This window comes from Alternaria arbusti, assembly GCF_024043155.1.
Source record: "Alternaria arbusti strain BMP 1465 chromosome Unknown scaffold_2, whole genome shotgun sequence".
NCBI classification, from domain to species: Eukaryota; Fungi; Ascomycota; class Dothideomycetes; order Pleosporales; family Pleosporaceae; genus Alternaria; species Alternaria arbusti.
The window spans coordinates 249,593-268,372 of NW_026249942.1; the positions used below are offsets into that span (position 1 = coordinate 249,593).

Sequence of the window (18,780 nt, forward strand, 5' to 3'; positions counted from 1 at the left end):
AGGTGTCAGGGTCTTCTTGGCGACTGCACCGCGCAAATGCATGCTTGTCTATCAAGGCCCGTTGGGATCATCCACTGCGTCGAGACTCAACAAGCAGCCTGGCATAGCTTAAGGCGCGGAAGCAAATGCTTCATATCGACAGACATATCTGTGGCCACATCAAAGATGGCCCCCACAGCTCAATCTTTTATACTTCCTATATGCGCAGTGTCCATGACCACCGCGATACCCTCAACCACCTCGTCACCACCAACAACGCTGTAGCTAATAACATCCCTCCACCGCCCACAAACCACACGCCCCAAAATTCCCTCCGCACGTCCTCAACCGCTCTACCTGAAACATCAACAGTTGCATCTCTCTTTGCTGCCCCCGCAACCGGACTGCCAACCAACCCCCCAAACGCCGCAATCGAATAGGCCATTCCCATCCGCGCCCCCAGCTCCCCCACGTCGCTCGTCAACGCCGCAATAATGGGCGCAGGTAGACTGACCATCCCACCGGAAATGAACCCATAAACGACCGAAATAGCGATAAGACTAGACTTTTCTACGGCGAGTGGGAAGATAAAGATGACCAAGGATGAGAGAAGACAGCAGGGCAGCATGATGTTCACGCCACCGAAGCGGTCGGCGAGGTAGTTAGGCGCTAGACGACCAAGAAGCGAGGAAGCGTTCATGATGCTGAGGAGGGAGAAGGCTGATTCGGCATCGAGAGAGAGCTTGAGCGCATAGTCTTGGATGTAGAAGAAGGGGATATAGGCGGTGGCCATCATGAGTGTGAATGCTGAGTGTGGTTAGCTCTTTCCGCTCTCGAAAGGATTTTGCAAGCATGAGTGGGTTCATGAGATAAGAAAAGGTGACTAACCAAGCACAAATGCAGTGTAGGTCTTATCTTTGAGCATTCTAATGTTTAGTATTGACCCTTTCCTTGGCGCTCGAGGTCTCAGCCGCATGACCGCGAAGCATACAGCCATGCATCCGAGGATCAGGAATGCGAGGGCACGCACAGCCCAAGGAAAGCCTATTGTGACAAAGAGGCGGCGCATCATGAGTGGATAAAGTATACCAGCTGAGCCGCGATGTCTCAAGTCAGAACATGTCCTTGAAGCAGGATTATCGACAGCGGCTTACCAAGACTACTTCCTGTGGCAGCAATACCCGTTGCAATCATCTTTTTCCGTTTCCAGTACAGCGGAATAACCGCAACACTCGTCAAGCCAAGCAAACCACTACCTAGACCTACACAGACGCCTTGCGCCAGAAAGATCTGCCAATACTTTGAGCACTGTGCTGTCGCAAAGAGGCCTCCTACTTCGAAGAGAGTCCCGAGTGCGATGAGAAGCCGAAGGTGTCCACGATCGAGCATTAACCCAGCGGGTATGCCAACCACCATGGTGAGAAAGAGCTGAATAGATCCAATCCAGGATATTGCTGAGGCGCTGTATGTCGGGAGTAGAAAGTTGACGTAGTATGTTTGGAATACTCCGTAGGAGTTTGTCAAGCCCCTAGCAGTGTTTGAGATCAATTCTTGTAAAAGGAGGTTAGATTAGGATCGAGACTTACCAGGTGTTCCAGAAGAGAATCCAGCTTCCGAATACCTGAAGCCAGGCTACTACGCCGCCATCCATACGGGTTTCATGATCAGCTTGTTGCTGGGAATGGGCGTTTTCGTTGTTCGTCGACGTGGTGCGTAGCCCAGTACCCATATCTTGGGTATGTGTATCAGGGTGCCTTTCGGCATCCTGGCGTATTTCGTTGTCCCTATCGAGGGTAGACATATGAGGGCAGCGAAAGTCTGCAGAACCACAGCTTCGCTTGAGGATCTATTGAAGCGCACGTAGAGAACAAGCTTGATATGAAGCCGCGTCAAAAGCGTGTCGTACTTTTTGACGACTCATACCGTCGGGCAAAGGTTGACTACTTGTGCTAGAAACCAGATTACAAACGGAAGGCGAGTGCGTGTCACGGCCACGCCGTTCGGCTTGGAATTGATGCCACCACGCCACCTGAACAGCGTAGTATGTTTAAAGTCAATGGTTGCATTAAATGCCGCATTCATAGACCGGATCTTGCACCTTTTCACGTAGCTTAGAAGATGTCATACAGAAGCGTGTGGGGGTTAGGGTTACATCGGGACCGGGCATATCTGCTGTCATCCTGCAATTCGAATGAGACGATGAAATAAGTAACTTCCCGTGCGTTCCAATGTTTCACTCCATGCGGCGCCTTAGGATAGCTCTGTCCCGCGGGGTTGATTCTCGTTGAGCCTCAGAGGCCTTGGGGTAACGTTCCAATGAGAGAGGCAGCCAAGGTAGTGAGGGAGAAGGATAGGCAGAGCGGAAAACGCATGAGCTCGAGTAGCCCGAATTGGAGACCAGGTCAACAGAAGAGCGCCTCAAATCGCCCAGAATAGGAAGCGCAAAGCTCTAGCAGGACCTCCGTCAAGTAATAAGCACTAGAATCGTGGTGGTCGCTCTATAGCTATCTTTTGTGGTTCTACGGCCTAGATTTTGCGGTAGTGATTTTGGTGTTGCTGGGTGGTTACACGACGTCGGCCGTTACGCGCACAGGCACGGTACAATAAGCTGGCCTGATGTAACGCAGCGGAAGAAACCGTTTTTGGAAAATGACATGGATGGAAAACGCCCGAACAGATTTCCTAAAATGGAGTCGGGGCCGCTCTATTGCTAAGCATTGACCTACATCGCCATCCGGATGTAGCAAATGCTGTGCGCGATCTTGAGCGTAAGCTCTCTTAATACAGGTCGCACGATCATAGGCATCAACGAGAGTGGTCTTATTGCTGATGATATTCAGACTGACACCGCCGTTGGAAGTCTACTCTGTGGAGTTACCCTGGTCATGGTTTGTGAGTTCTGAGACCCGCGTACGTGAGAGGAGTGACAAGTCAGAATTGCGTGCTGAGGGCAAAGCAATATAACTCAACGAGTATAAAATGTATTCAAAATGGGATATAATTGACAGGTCGACTTAACATCTTCATTGTTCCATCTCTATTACCTCTATCCAGCCGACATGAGATCAATTGCGACTTTGTCTCGTCCTATAGGACACAGCCAGTTCTTAGTGTGTGGTGTCAAATCCAGAGTGCTTTTGCATGCTCGTTCATATGCATCGGGTGCGTGAAACTCTCCTAGTTCTATCCAATATTTGATTGAAGTTGGTGCTAAACCATGAGTAGCAGCTGTAGCGGTGGCCGAGCCCGAGACGGCTACAACGGAGGCGCCCCAGCGTTTCCCGTATGAAGCCTTCTTCAAATTCAACATTGACCAGAAGCATCGAGATGGCTCATATCGCCAATTCCGCAACATCAACCGTCTGGCCCAGGAGTTTCCCTTTGCACACTCCGACGTTGAAGAGCAGCGTGTGGACGTTTGGTGCACGAACGACTATGTAAGTAACCAACCCAACAATATGAGAGTACCTATTGACGAGAACGACGTACAGCTTGGGATGGGTGGTCATCCCACTGTCTTACGTGCAATGCGCACTGTGCTTGACAAATACGGCGCATGTTCCGGTGGTTCACGAAATATATCCGGGCACAACCAATGGGCTGAAGCTCTAGAGACGTCGCTCGCAAAGCTGCATCGGAAAGAAGCAGCGCTATCCTTCACATCTGGATACGTTGCGAATGAGTCTGCACTGGCAGTCTTGGGTGCACATCTCCCCGGCTGTGTCTTCCTTTCTGATGAATCAAATCACTCATCCTTAATCGAAGGCATCAAGATGTCTAGGGCTGCCAAGCTAGTCTGGCGACACAACGATGTTAGAGACCTGGAGAGGAAGCTTGCATCCATACCTTTGGAAACACCAAAGGTTGTCGTGTTCGAGTCCGTGTATTCCATGTGTGGTAAGCAAATGAATCGCCCTATAGCCATCGTCCACATGCCCAACTTTCTAATTTCGATTAGGTACCGTTGCTCCTATACGTGAGATTGTTGATTTGTCTGAGAAATACGGAGCCATTACTTTCCTAGACGAAGTCCATGCGGTCGGCCTCTACGGGCCGCGTGGGGCGGGCGTGGCCGAACATCTGGATTACGATATCCACCAAGGAGTTCGAGGAGATGGACAGAGCACGCTCATGGATCGAATTACCCTGGTCAGCGGAGCGCTTGGCAAAGCGTTCGGCACCATGGGTGGTTACGTCGCCGGGTCCGCATCTCTCGTCGACATGATTCGCTCGCAAGCCCGGAGCTTCATATTCACAACAGCACAACCACCAGCCGTTATGGCAGGGGCGAGAGCTGCGGTCGAACATCTCTATTCGCATGACGACTCACGTAAGCAGCTTCAGCGCAACGCTCGTAGTGTCAAGACGGCGCTACGCGAGCACGGTCTTCCGGTCTTGCCGAATCAATCCCATATAGTGCCTCTGTTGATTGGAGACTCGGCAGTCTGTAAGAGGGTTGCAGATATTCTGTTTGACGAGTACAACATATACGTACAGCCGATCAACGCCCCAAGCGTGCCCAGAGGACAGGAAAGGTTGAGAATAGCACCAACGCCAGCTCATACGTCCAAGCAGCAGGATCACGTAGTGAGTGCATTAGTGGAGATCTGGGACAGATTGAAGCTGCCGCGCCTGAAAGACTGGCAGCAAGAAGGAGTATCACCGCTCTCGAAGGTGTTGAGGGAGGATGAACTGGATCAGATATGGACACCAACTCAGCTTGGCTTGGAAACATCGAAAAAGCGTAATCCAGAGTGCTCGCAGCTGTTTGCGGCTGGAGGGGAGGACACGAGGCTTGGGTGGCACTGATTATGGCGAAGAGGTCTGTGTTCTTCTGAGCTGTAGCTATTCCAATAGCGTACCTAGGTTGGGTATGTTCGCACTAAAATTGCTGTTCGCGACTACACACAGCGCGCCTTGACAACCTAGATCCTGTATCGATACCGAAATGTTGCTATTAGTCTATCTAATCTATTAGGCAAGCTATATAACTAAGTCTCTGCTACATCCCCGTACCGCTTAACAATCTTTTCAAACACCTCATCCAGAGTTGCCTTACCCACGCTATAAAACTCCACATTTAGATCGTCCTTCGCGCCTTCCAACGTCCTAATCAAGCCCGCAAACTCATTACCCTCAGCCGGAATTTCAAATCTGACCTGACCGCCCTGCGTCTCGCGACTGACGTTCGCCAAGGGAAAGGTAAGAGCAATCCAATCCTCCATCTTCTGCAATTCCTGCAATGTGGTGCAAGGTGCTGAGCGCGACACGAGATGAATGTGATATTCGCTGCCTGCACGCTGCTTCAGGTCTTCGCGGTCGCCAAGAGCGAGCATGCGCGACGAGACGATGCCAATGCGGTCGGCCAGGGCGTCGGCCTCCTCCATTGAGTGCGTCGTGAGTACAACGGCGCGTCGCTTTGCAATGGTTTGCAGGCAGCGCCACATGACGCGCTTTGCATTTGCGTCGAGCGCCGAAGAAGGTTCGTCGAGGACCAGGACACGGGGGTTTCCGACTAGTGCGACAGCCAGAGACAGTTTGCGCTTGGTGCCACCGGAGAGCTTCTGCGCCAATTGATCAGTCCAGTCACTGAGACCGCAGGCTGCAATCACGGTCGACACATTGTGTTCCACGTCCTTGACTCCTCTTATCTTGGCAAAGAAGCGCAGCGTCTCTCGGACCGTGAGAACGTCGGCAGAGTCAAACTGCGGGCACACACCTAGACTGGAGCGTGCTGCAAGGGGACTAGTCAGGATTGGGTTGCCGGCGATGTCGATTACAGATCCTGGTGTTGAGGGTTTAATGTCGCCACGAATCATCGAGATGATGGTCGATTTGCCAGCACCGTTGGGTCCAAGTAGAGCAAAGATCTCCGATGTCTTGACACCGAACGTGACATCATCGACTGCAAGGCTCTTGCCAAAAGACCTCGTCACAGACTCGACCCGGAGGTCAATGTCAGGTGATGCCAGCCGTCTTCGTTCGGTAAGAAGATCAGCCGTGTACATGTCTGTCGCCTCTGCATCGCTGACCGGCCTCTCGGGGCGCAATGAAGGCAAAGCGAAGCCACTGTCCCACCAAATGAGAAGCGCAAACAAGAGAGCAATTTGCACAACCAAGAACAAGATCGGCCCGCCGTACAGATAGAGGGAGTCGTCGCTGTGGCCGTTGCACTTCAACCCAAGCTGCTGAAGACCGATAAATAGCGTCCTTTCCAAGCTCACTACTGGCGATATGATGGCGAGACCAAAGTACAGGGCGTTCATCGTGGATTCCAGTTTTGCGTATGGTGTGGTGGCCTGGATCTCCATCACGCCAGCGAAGTAGGCAAAATAGACAATGACCTGCATCAAGGCCATCAAGAACCAAGCAGTGACCGGCTTCTTTGTAAACATGGAGAAGATGTAGCTGAGTAGCGCGCACGCAATGCCATACAGAAGGAAGATGACGAAGACCAGGCCGAGTCCGTGCCACACGGGGGTCGACATGGAGAGAAGACCTGTAGCAACAGCACTGATTATGACGACGAAGGTACCGTCGAAAGCCAGATGGGAAAGCCAAAGTGGCACCGGACGGATCCCGTTGGAGTATTGCATCGAGCGGACGTTTGACAGGCGCTCATCCGTCGGGTATAAGACGAAAAATACTGGATAGCTATTATATATGTCAGCTTTGTTGTGCTACGTGGGCGGCTGGTTAAAACGTACCAGGCTATGATCAGTCCATAATAAATGATGAACATCGTAGCATCGGAAGCCATGAGACTCGGAATGACAGTACTGGCGAACTCGTTGTAAGAACTCGAGATGCCAACACCACCAGCCATGACATTGTAGAAGTTCAGCATCTGTTGCATGGCGGCGCCTCCGCTGATGTCGCCCATGATAGTGGGGTTGGTTGAGCTATCACCCATCCAGATCCCGCCTCTGAGTTCTGTGGTGGGAAAACCACCATCAGAGATGTATCTGGGATGGGCAACTAGTTCTTTCCAGTCGTTCTGAACTGCTCGCGCGAATTCCTCGTACGTATCGACGATCAAAAGCTGGTTCTCAAGCTGTGAAGAATTCGTATAACCGGATCGATAGGTGTCAGAGTAACTCAAAGTGTGGCTGGTGGAGTAAACGTCTGCTATCAAACCAATCCTCGTTAAGTTGAGTTTACCAGATGGCCCAGCAATGTACGACTTTCGAAGCTCATCCGTGCCAGAGTAATAGGCGTTACTGTCTGTGTAGAAAACACCAATGTCGTTCCGATATGCGTTATCGTCAACGAGATCTGCTTGCACTGGGCAACCCAGCGGAGCATCGAACTTCTTGATCAGCAGAGGCGCAATACCTGCACCAACAAGAGCGAAAGCAACGGCGACAAAGTAAGGTAGCCATCGACGTTTGAGGATGTTGACTCTCTTGAGCAACAGAATCCACCACTGCTTGAGAAGAGAAACGGGCTGCCCTTCGGATAGTTCATAGTCCAATTCGGTTGCGTCAACAATGATGTTTTCAGTCTTCGCTTTGACAGTGTCGTCTTCTTCGGTCTTCTCCTCCAAAGGTTGGATCGCATCACCGGTGATTTTGATGAATAGCTCCTCCATGGTCGGTCCGGAAAGCTGGTAGCCACCGAGGTTGTGATTGTCGAGCTCGGCCGCAACCTCTGCAGCATGAGCGGCTGTCGTGACATGGTACGTCGTCATGTGCCGCGATTGTTCCGTTCGGAGTTGCCCAGAGATGCTGATATCGACGTCTGTCTTGTAAGGCAGTTTGACAGTATAGCCATCACCAAAGCCATGTTTCAAGGACGCCGAAGTGCCTGCAGCACGAAGAGTACCTTGATACATGATGGCAATATCATCAGCAAGGTAATCGACCTCGTCGAGGAAGTGAGTCGTCATGATGATGGTGCGATTTCGCCGCTCAGTGAGTAAGATCTCCCAGATTCTTCGCCGGGAAATCGGATCGAGGCCTGTGGAGACTTCATCCACACAGCAGACTGCACTTCCACCCGCGAACATCATCGCCATCTGGAGCTTCCGCTTCTGGCCACCAGAGAGTGTCTTAGCTCTAGCTGAAAGCTTCTTGAGAAGATCGACACCTTTAGCGAGATCGTTGACGACCTCGTGGTTCGCTGCTGATAGGCATTTCAGATCGCTGAAGATGCGGATATGTTCTTGAACCGTCAATTCAGGCCAGATGACATTGCTCTGTGGAGCGTAACCCAGTCCGCCTGTTGGATCGATGATGATGTTTCCAGACGTGACCCTCTGTTCGCCCGTGATGCAGTTCAACGTCGTCGACTTGCCACTTCCATTAGGTCCAAGCAAGCAAAAGATTTGTCCGGGATATGCGTTGAAATCGACACCTTTGACCGCATCGACATTCTTACGACGTCGAAACACTCGAGCAAAGAAGCCAGGCTTGTATGTTTTGCAGAAGTCAGAGACCCTGACGGTCGGATCGCCTGCGCTTGCTGGTCGTTCGAAACGTCTGTGTGGAGACGCTGTTGAGAAGAGAAGATGCTCTACTAGTAAACCTAGGATCGGAAACACGAATACGTGTAGGACCAATATGAGCCAGTGGATGTACAGCGGAAAACGCCAATGTTCGGACTCGCTCGCCTCATCGGCCCGATGCATCATGCTGACCGGTTTGCCGGCTGCTTCGAATGTTGCCATGCCAGTAATAAAGTACGTCAAGTTTGCTGAAGGGAACAAGACGCTCAGTATGGCGCAAACAGTACTCGTCTGGTTGAAAAGCACTGCTGGGAGGATGGCGGCGACTAGTGTGACGACCACCATGATGGGGCCACTCAACTGGGCTTTCTTGAAGAAAGAGGCCCCGAAGAGAGAGAATCCAGTCACTGCGAGCCCGTAAAGTAGAACGAATCCCACGGGTAGATAGTTAGAAGTGACGGGCAAGATGGCGGCGGAGATGACGATGGCCACTGCCAGCCAGCCGGGAAAGTAGACCAGCGCATACGATGCGTAAGCCGCGATTTGTCGAACGGCTATGCCCCGGAACTTGGACCCTCCCATTATCATGGTGTCAATCAAACTAGACATTCCTGGCTAACGTCAGTCCGTGTTCTGGGAATAAATGCTGCCACGTACCAATTTCGCGCTCGCGAGCAACAGATGAAGTTAGATGATCGACCACACCAATGAGTGTAAGAGTGAAGATGGGTGGAAAGGCCCATGTAACAAGGTTTAGGTACGATGCAGTCCGATCGGCTTCTAGTGCTCCCTGGTCCTGACGAGTGAACGCGATGACATTCAGTTCGGAAGGAATTTGCGATGTGTTGGCTGATTGTGACCGTGCAATAATCTCGAGCTCGAGCGCGCGCTGCAAAGGGGATGTGGCTACCTCGATGGCGTTGTTGGTGCTCGTAATGTCCATGGGACCATACGGCGTGGTCAACCCTTGGATTGTGTAGTTCCAGTATCCGGCTGACGACTCGTCGGTTCCCTCGGTTGGACTGGAGAAGAATACAATGGCGCTGTAGCATGGTGAGTTGCCTTCGTTGTCGGTTCGGCAAACTACAGCAAGGCTTCTGGTATCGTTGTATAGCTCTGGCGTTTTCCCAGCAGCGCTGATTCGTCGTGAGAGTGTATCAATGACAGCTGAGACCTCTCCTCCTTTCATACCGTTGTCGACGAAGCCTACGATGTCGTGGCCAGGACTTGCTCGTAGTCCTTCCTCAAGGGAGGGTAGCTATTCGAGTGTTAGTATTGGTTCCATTTCGTATTGGTGCCTCAAAGCTTTGGAGGCCACTAACCTGGCGAGCCGAAGACACACCCCATTCCCCCCCAGAAGCAAACCACGTCTTGCTGAAAGCGATAATAAGAATGACAACAAGCGGGATAGCGAGTGCACGGATGAAAGTAGTGATTGGTCTTCTCAAGCAGACAAGCAAGAGATTTTTGCGCATGAGCGCCCAAATTTGGCGGAATAGCAAATCCATGGTCGCGATCAGGAAGGAGTGAAAAAAGATTCAAGAAGGCATTCAGCGAAGGCTCGGATGGAAGAAACTCGAGTTCTTGAGGAAAACGAAAGGTGTTGAAGTCAGACCTGAGGGGTATGGAGTGTTGATAGTCAAACTGCCGTATCGCTAGTTTGCACATGCCTAGTGATACAAGCATTAGCCCAGAGTGAAGGGGCTGTGCTAAGGCAGGTGCGGGTAAGCTAGTATGCCTGTGCGTAGACAGGGACCGTTTTGTCGCGCATCTTTTGCGAATCATAGACGCTGTCCCTGCTACTCGGGTCCGCGGGTGTCTCCGCTATCAATCTCGTACAGACGACAGAGGAACGCCGGACAGCTTAACACGTTATCTTGCTTGACGCTCTGTATGCTCGTGAGACTAGCTTACCCCCGGGGTCCCCTTAGCTATGTCCTTCGCTATATTGTCCTGGGTTACTTCCATGTTGTGCCATGATGATAGGAGAAACAGCCGACTAAACGTGCGCTTGGGTCTCAGTGCGAAGTGCAGCCGTACGGGACTCCAGGAGCGGCCAATGCGCAAGGCGGAGTTCGTGCTCGAGCCATCTACGCCGTGATTGGAGCGGTCGGGTTCTCTGTATGATGATTGGACGGCTATACGCTAGGCGAGGCTGAATGGAGAATCTTAATACCCGAAGCTTTGCACCACACCAACAATTGTAAGGACGTATTTTGATTTCATCGAGTTGGTGTTGCAAGCAACGGTATGGATAAGTATGAGGTGCAGGGCAGCCTGCTCGCGATTGGGTGGGTGAAATGATCGTGGGGCTCGGCGCGCCGAGCTACCGGCCGATGCGATTCTAAGGACGGGGATTTCGTGTCATCATGCTATTGTTGATACCCCCCTCCGGCGTGTGGTTAAGCAGGAGGGCGTTGCGCGCACAAGTACGTCAGACTAATGCTTCAGTCTTCTTGAACAGTGCCGATCTCCATGCGCGTATCGCACCGCGTTCGTCGTAAGAATGATAGCGACTCCCTTAGGCATCACCACGTCAACGTGGAAACAAGAGGATGGCAGAACTCTTTTTACAATCGCTGGGCAACAGAATACCTTTCTACACGCGACATTGTGGTCGCCCCAAGTCCCTCACAGAAGATGCACTTCCCTGCGCGCAGCTACACAGAGCGCGTAATCACGAAGTATTAGAACAGACTTGACGCCAGGTATCATTGATTGGCTCTCGCGACGATAATGAACAGCCACTTCACTCTTTAAATGGCTGTTCCTCCATGAACGCGGGTGAGCCTCTTCAAGATGCGGCGATCTGTAGATGATGGGCATTCGCCCCGCGTCAGTTTCAGCCTTGCGCGTTCATTCGGCCCCCACACTTATTCTACATAGCCTCCACCATCTCACAAGATGGCGGAGCTAAGGCAGTGGCTATTTAGGTCTTTCAAACATAACGATCTAAGAGTCCCCAGCTTCCTATCTTCAGCCTCCCAGTTTTTGCACTCTCGTCAGTGTTTGTACAATCATGGGCAGGCTAAACCGTTGCTTCCCGAAGCTCCTCCCCACGCTAACCGGATGGAGGAGACTAGCCATCCTGAACATCGGCGCGATGACCCTCCTAACACTATTACTATGCGGCTTCACCGTGGCTTCGATTCTCAAAACGGACCTCTCACGAATAAACAAACCGAATCACGGTGGGCCTGAGACCAACCGAGCGGCCGTGGTGCGCAACACCTTCCTGTTCCACAGATCGCAGTGCAGTGTATCGAGATCGGGTTACTCGACATCGGATGTTATCAACATGATCCTCCACCTACTCGTCAACGGCATATCCAGTGCGGTCCTCGCGTCGTCCAGTTTCTTCTCGCAGGTACTCAGCTCGCCAACCCGTGCAGAAGTGGATGTTTCGCACGCGCAGGGAAGGTCAGTCGACGTTGGAGTGCTATCATGGCGGAACGCAACACGTTTGTCCCCTTCCAAAACGGTGGCTTGGGTCACCTTGTTGATCACGTCGCTGCCTCTGCATCTGCTCTTCAACAGTGCCATATTGCAGTCACGAGACGGTGACACCTGTGAAGTGGGCATATCGAACCCTCTTCTCTTGGCCGTTACGCTAGCTTGTTTGGTCAAGGTGGTCATCTGCGTGATAACCGTCTTAGTTCTAGGTTTTCAGGAGCCCCTGGTCACACCCGGAGACGCATTATCTTCGTTCATCTCGAATCCGGACCAATCTACCGCTGGCAGACTGGACATGCTGGTGAACCAGTCGACGCACGGAGCTAGTGATAGTGGCACGATACTGTGGAGGTATACGCCTTCAAAACGGGCATCCTCCATTTCGCGCAGGGCATGGGCATGTACCTACGCCTTTTTTATTGCCTTCATCGTGGGTGCAGCTGCAGTTCTAGGGAAAGAAGCTCAGATGCTAACGATAAGAAAAAGTCGCTACATGTGAGTTCCCATTCCAGGCTATCGCACGCACTACTCTGATCCATATTATAGAGACTACACTAGCGCTCCATATTATAATGGCTTCACTAGCGCTAATCCTACGATTCGACCACCCAATTCCTCTGTCCCCTTCATCACGACAGTGCTTTTGGCCAATATTCCACAGCTCTTACTCTCAGTCTGGTATTTCGCGTACAACTCCATATTGACTCGCCTGCAACTCAGCCAGGAATGGGCTCTATTTTCCACGTCATTCCGACCTCTTCGGGTCTCTCAGCCCAGGTATCTTCTCAATCTTTCCTGACACATTAGAATAGCATGCTGACTAGCGCTCTACAAGAGGTCAGCAGGTTGAGACTTATAGACTCCAACTCCCTTATAAATACAGCATCCTTCTCATCATTCTCAGTGCAGTGCTGCACTTCCTTCTTTCCGAGAGCTCGTCTGTGGCTCTCTACACGGGCAGTATGTACCACGACAAAATGCCACACCTATACGCAACACGCAGACATTAACATTACACCTTAGGTTCTGATCCCAACGGTACGGACAGCTGGAATGACTATAGCTCTCTACCAGATGATTTTTATGTACAATGGAGTTTATCTCCAACATACTTAGCAGGACTGTTGGCCCTGGCCACCGCCGCCATCCAGGTTCCCTGGCTTCTGGGCTTGTTGCGACTGCCCGGGCACATGCCACCCATTGGATCGGACTCGCGGGCCATAGCGGCTGCCTGCCATGTCTCGCCATTAGCCAAGGCCCCAATCGTCGAGCAAACGGATGGGAAAGGAGAAGGCTATGAGCCCGTATCCATGGCCGAAGAAGAAGGGCACAGTGGTTTGCTCGCCGTTTCGAGGAGTCTTCTCTCATGGGGCGTGGTGAAGATGCCTCAGGATTGGTATGATGCTCAGGTAGACCGGCGAAGTGGTCCAGGATCACGCCGGCCTGTGGAGCATCTGAGTTTTGGTACGGCATTGGACGGTGTGAAAAAGCCTATTAGGGGACGTTTCTACGCATGAACAGGCGCTAGGTAGCTGCACTTATTGACACATGTCTTTTTGTCTATTCAAGCATCTCTTGCCATTAATGGTGAGAGAAGCTGATGACAGGTCTTTTGGATGGAGTATGAGTGAATGCATTACAGTCTAGGTCTCGATGCTACATGAAGACGGGTATGGAGGCAAAAGCCTGTAAGAAGAAGAAAGGGTGACGCGCGAAACGACAGCGCAAACTAAGCCTTGAGCTCAGTGGTACCAGCCTCGTCGCTGCTGCGGTTCTCCGCCTTGCGCGCGTACTCCGTACCAGTGATGGACTCATCACCCATATCCCAGTCTTGCGCCAGGTCCTCGAGCGTCCTGCGCTTGGTCTCCGGGATCAGCAGGGTAGTGAAGATACCACAGAACATGAAAGCTGAGAAGATTTGCATGACGTGGTTCAACCATGGGTTCTTGTTCGTCGCTGTAGCGCCCCGAGTTCGAAGAGGAGAGATAGCTCCCTGAGCGATGATGGAGCCGATCTTGCCTGAGCCAGCAGAGATTCCGTGAGATGTGGAACGGTAGCGAGTTGGGAAGCACTCTCCAGGCACGATGAAGGTGGTCGTGTTGGGACCCCAGTTGAAGAAGAGCTGGATGAGGACGTAGATGGCCAACATGGCGTGGTGGCTGAGGTGACTGTAGGCGAATCCCTAAGTGAAAGTTAGTGTGTGCCTTCGATGTATAAAATTGGAACATATACATACCCAGACAATGAAGAGGATGGTGAGAATGGTAAAACCAGCGAGTTGGAGTGTTTTGCGTCCAACAGTATCAATAGTCGCAACCGCAAGCCAGTATCCGGGAATAGCTCCAGCGCACACCAAGATAGCGTTACCGGCAGCAAGGTTGTGTAGATTAAGATACAGATTGTCACCGTTGGCGTAGCCGATAGCTTGGAGAACAGTCGATGAATTCAGGCCAAGTCCGTAGAATGCAACATCGAGGAGGAGCCATGACATTGCGGTACCGAAAAGAATCTTGCCGTTGCGGAGCTTGCCGTAGAACCTAAAGAAGTCGCCGAAAGAAGCCTTGGGAACTTCAAGCTGAGCAGTGGCCTGGGTCTGGGCAACTTGGGCGATCGCATCAGGGTCGCCGTTGCCATGCTTACCAGAGAGGTACTGGTTGGTGTCTGCGTTGGCCTTCTCGACGTCACGGGCGACATCGAACGTGTAGCGAGGAGTCTCGGGAATGGTAAGACGGTAGTAGAGCGCGATGCAGGCTGGGACGATGCCAATTCCGATAAGGGCACGCCACATCTTGTCAACTGCGATAGAGCACTGACCATCACAGTCTGCGTAGCCCTTAGCGCCTGAAAGCGTGTCCTTGAAACCGGCAACGAGGCAAAGCATGACCAGAGCACCACCGAGCTGACCAAAACCTTGCATGGCGAAGACGGCACCCATCATGGCGCCGCGCCATTTGGTCGTGGCGAACTCAGAAGTGATGATGGAAGACAGTGGGTAGTCACCACCGATACCTGATAGCTATTAGTAAGGCGATAGTTCGTAATTTGACAATAAACTCACCAATTCCCATCAATACACGCCAGAAGATGATCAGACCGACAACTGAAGTGCCGGGACCAGGGCCAGTGAGAGACTGGGCGAGTGTGGCGACGATGATCAGGATCAACTCAAGACCATACATCTTCTTACGTCCAACAATATCGGCCAGTGTACCGAATCCGACTTGTCCAAGAACGGTACCAGCTGATGTTGCAAGCTTGATAGCTGTGTCTTGTTGTGTGAGAAGAACACCCTTGTTGTCGTGCTTGTAAACGATACCCAACATGATCGTCAAGAGAGACACGCAGAAGATGTCGTACGAATCCGTGAAGAAACCGGTACCTGCAACCAAGATTGCGCGCACATGGTACCAGCCAAAGGGCGCTTTGTCGATCTCAGCCAGTGCAAGCCGGCGTCGTTCATTAGGGTCTTCAATATGCTAAGGACAGTCAGCAAGGCTACTACTTCAGACGTCGACCGTGTTACCATACCGCGAAGTCATTGTTGAAGTTGTGGAACGCGGCGTTGCCGCCAGCTGTCTTGTGAGCCATTGTGAAGCTTTGCCGAGACTTGTCAAAGGATTAGACGAGGCTTGAGTTCGGAAAAGACGGCTGTGGGAGCTGGAGATCAGTGGTAGAGGGTGCAGGGCCAAGCTATATACCTGCACTCAAGCTTACGCCGAGTGCTGAGCATCATGCTTGTATGCCAAACCTACGGTACCCACGGACCAGTAAGATCATTCCGTTCTGGCACGCCCGCAGATTTGCAATCTTTCCTTCGGCCGTTTCGCTGTAAGCAGCAGACTCACTCGTGAAAATGCGCCTTTGCGAGCCCAGGCCGCCACCAGGCTTGACGCGTCTTGAGGGTTATCCTTGCCGCGCATCTGGTGTGGTGAAGGGAACGCGAGGAGAGGACGTTCGGTCCAATCATGTACCCCACGTGCTGCGCCAAGACGCTAAAAGGGGCACGGCCAGAACGCCTTCTCCCAACATCGCCCCGATTGACCTTTGAAGGAGCTTCTTCGCACTCAAGACTCTCTTGGAAAGCTTGGGTGCATCCTTATGATCTTGTGGCTTGTCTTTAGACGCTTGATCAACACTCACGATGACATCCAACGCGTATGCCGCCGACCTACCTGATCAGTCTTGTCTCGTCTTCTCCGAGGAATGCAACACGCTCGAACTGAACCTGGTCCCGTACCCCATGCCTGGACCGACTAGTACAGGGCCCGTCAGATGGGGTTGCATGCATCAAGCAACTGTCTCCGCTAGCCTGCCATGCGAGACCCGTCTTCTGGACTGTCGGTTGGTCCCGATACCAAACTACTTACCAGCACACTGGCAAATTAGCTTACTCACTAACACCCAACTAGTTATCAGGGAGCAAAATTCTGACACTTTGAGGTGCAGGTCATCGGAGGCAACCCAGCCTAGGGTTGCTGCAATGACCGACCCGAGGTTTCATTGGAACCCCCACTGACATCGATGTTAGACTGCCGCATGATTCTTACCCAATCCCATCGTTGCACGTGGGATGGCACTGCAGCGATCGAATTCATTGGTGCTATGAGCGTTTCGGTCGCTGGACCTGAGCGGCAATCGTACCACCAACCCAACAACAGGTGGATAAGCCTACATCGCAAGCGATACACTGTTTCAGCGTCCCAGGCGTTGAGGCTTTTGCAAGATCTACGGACTTTCATCGCATTCGCACATGCAATTCCATCCAGACCATCGACCGTGTCCAATCCGGGCTCACCCAAGACAGCGGTCTTGGGAGTGGGTCACTGCAAGACATGCAGGGGAGATGCAGTTGGATGCCGCGGCCGGGCTGTCCAATCCGGCAATGCAGAACTAGAACCCCCTACTGGGCACCCTCGTCTCTGATGACAATGCGTCGCGGCATCGCCGAGATCGAGAGGTTTTGCTTCCTACCGAATGCCTCGCCTCTCACAACATCTTGATCCGAAGTTTAGTTCTTATCGGTCACTCCACCTACCCGCATATAGTCCGCGGATCGCACGATCGGCTTGCCACAAGTTGCACCATTCGGCGCCTCGACCACTACATGTTAGATTCACATGATCTGGCCCCACGTGCCATCAACCAGGCCAGACACGCGGCAAGTAAAACCAATTCGACGAAGAGCACTGGATTTGAGCACCAGTCATCGTCATTCTGAACGACGATCTTTCCACGGATATAACATATCAGGAGAGGGTCGTTCGCCATTGCACGAATGAACTCAGACGCGATCATCATCAATTGATCATCTCTACTCTAATTCCAATTGGTCGTATGGTCTATTCTCTTCCGCTGGTATTCGTTCAATCGGCGCTTGATTCTCTCATCACGATCTTCTCTTCTTTCCTCCCCCTCGGCTCCCACAGTCATTGGGGCTGCCTGCTCTTTGGGCGGAGACGCCATCTGTTGTCGCTTGATAATCTTCCCCGTCAAATACTGAGATTTTCACAGCGGAAGAAGTCGTCCCGGAACCGTTCTATCGTGCGTCCATACTCGTCTTCCAATACTTCCCTCAACAATCTTCGTCTCGGTGCTGACTGTCGCACCCAAGGCCACGGTCGCTTGAACGTGTGTGTGGTTCTAGTTGCCTGGTTGCGTTGTCGTGGTTGCCTCGCATTATCTTTCTCCACTTTCTTCCTCCTCGGATGGGGAACCAGGTAGCGCAAGTTGCGCAATATACAGTGCGATTTTCCAGGCTCGGAAGCGTCATCATCCCCTCCTGGACGCTCCTTCTCTGATTGAGGCAAGTCGTGAGCAGTAGTTCCTCCTGGCTCCCGATCCTGTGGAGAATCTTGGGACGATCGTTTCTCGTTTGACACACCACATTGTGAGCTCATAATCGACGGCGATGGCGGATCTTCATGAGAATGATTTAGCCCCAATGGCCTCCCTTGCTTCGTTGCACAATCCAAAGGCCAAGCTCCCGGCGGCGAAGGCCTCCATCGCGGAAAGATGAGACCTTCAGGCCATCCCGTCCATGGAGTCTTCTTCGTCCGCCTCCACCCTTGTCTACTTGGGTTGAAACGCTCAGCATACTGCGTCAGTATGGACTGATAACAACCATCATACTGCGTCCGCAAGATTGGTTTGACCAATATTTCGTACGCGCCATTGACATCTTCCATGCGCTGTTGTTCGGTCATGTCTCGAGTGAATGTTGGAAGTGTATATCTCGTCTTCTACCACGAATACCAGTTGGCCGTCTTAAAGAAAAGACCGGAATGCGCTCGGAATGCGGAGGACGTACAGAGAGATTGAATAGACCTTCCTGGTCCTCATATTGTGCAGGATGGTCTCAATACTTGGCCTTTGTGCTCGAACAGAAAACCTTTCAACAAAGAATCTTGTATCCCATCCGCCAACGCGACGATCTGCTTTGTCGCATTATCGCTCTTTTGTCAAGCACCAAGTTTCGATAAGCATCGTCGCACCATCATGGAGGAATACCTGATCCCAGGCTGTCAAAGTGCTGACAGTGTAGACTTCGCGTGTGAAGGACGGACGATTACCTCGCCAGCTTCACTTCCTAGAAGCTTGCAGCCTGTGGCATCGCAAAACAGTGGTGTCGCACAGTCGTTGTTCGAGACTTCTGGAACAACCTCGGTCTTGCCACAGCGTTAGTACACGATAAGAAAGCCAAGGCGGTTGAAATGCACCGCTCATTCGACAGATGATCTCTTTCTATCGAATGGCGAAACAGCCAATTTGACTTGCCCGTATGTTGTCTTCGCCGATTCACATGCGATGTTTGCCTGGGCGGCAAGGCAACAATCTTGGTGGCGGCAACAAGCGAGTCAAGCGCACGCAGACATTACAATGCTGAGAGAGTTCTGACAGCTTCG

At 52.0% G+C, this 18,780-nt stretch overlaps 3 protein-coding genes across 3 annotated transcripts; 1 reads left to right on the plus strand and 2 right to left on the minus strand.

The window, feature by feature from the left end:
• Positions 1 to 3,437: 3,437 nt before the first annotated feature.
• J4E86_001616 (uncharacterized protein) lies at positions 3,438 to 4,788 on the plus strand (the record flags this gene model as incomplete). Its single annotated transcript, XM_051442182.1, has 2 exons — positions 3,438 to 3,876; positions 3,938 to 4,788. The coding sequence occupies 2 exons, from the start codon at positions 3,438 to 3,440 to the stop codon at positions 4,786 to 4,788; spliced, it is 1,290 nt and encodes a 429-aa protein (XP_051305770.1).
• A 182-nt stretch (positions 4,789 to 4,970) lies between these two features.
• On the minus strand, positions 4,971 to 9,933 carry J4E86_001617 (uncharacterized protein; the record flags this gene model as incomplete). The annotated part of the gene is made up of 4 exons (XM_051442183.1): positions 4,971 to 6,633; positions 6,687 to 9,036; positions 9,083 to 9,683; positions 9,748 to 9,933. The coding sequence occupies 4 exons, from the start codon at positions 9,931 to 9,933 to the stop codon at positions 4,971 to 4,973; spliced, it is 4,800 nt and encodes a 1,599-aa protein (XP_051305771.1).
• Positions 9,934 to 13,607: 3,674 nt separating this feature from the next.
• Positions 13,608 to 15,466, minus strand: PHO5 (acid phosphatase pho5; the record flags this gene model as incomplete). The annotated part of the gene is made up of 4 exons (XM_051442184.1): positions 13,608 to 14,060; positions 14,115 to 14,887; positions 14,937 to 15,354; positions 15,407 to 15,466. 4 exons carry the CDS (start codon positions 15,464 to 15,466, stop codon positions 13,608 to 13,610), a joined length of 1,704 nt encoding a protein of 567 aa, XP_051305772.1.
• Between the last annotated feature and the right edge of the window lie 3,314 nt (positions 15,467 to 18,780).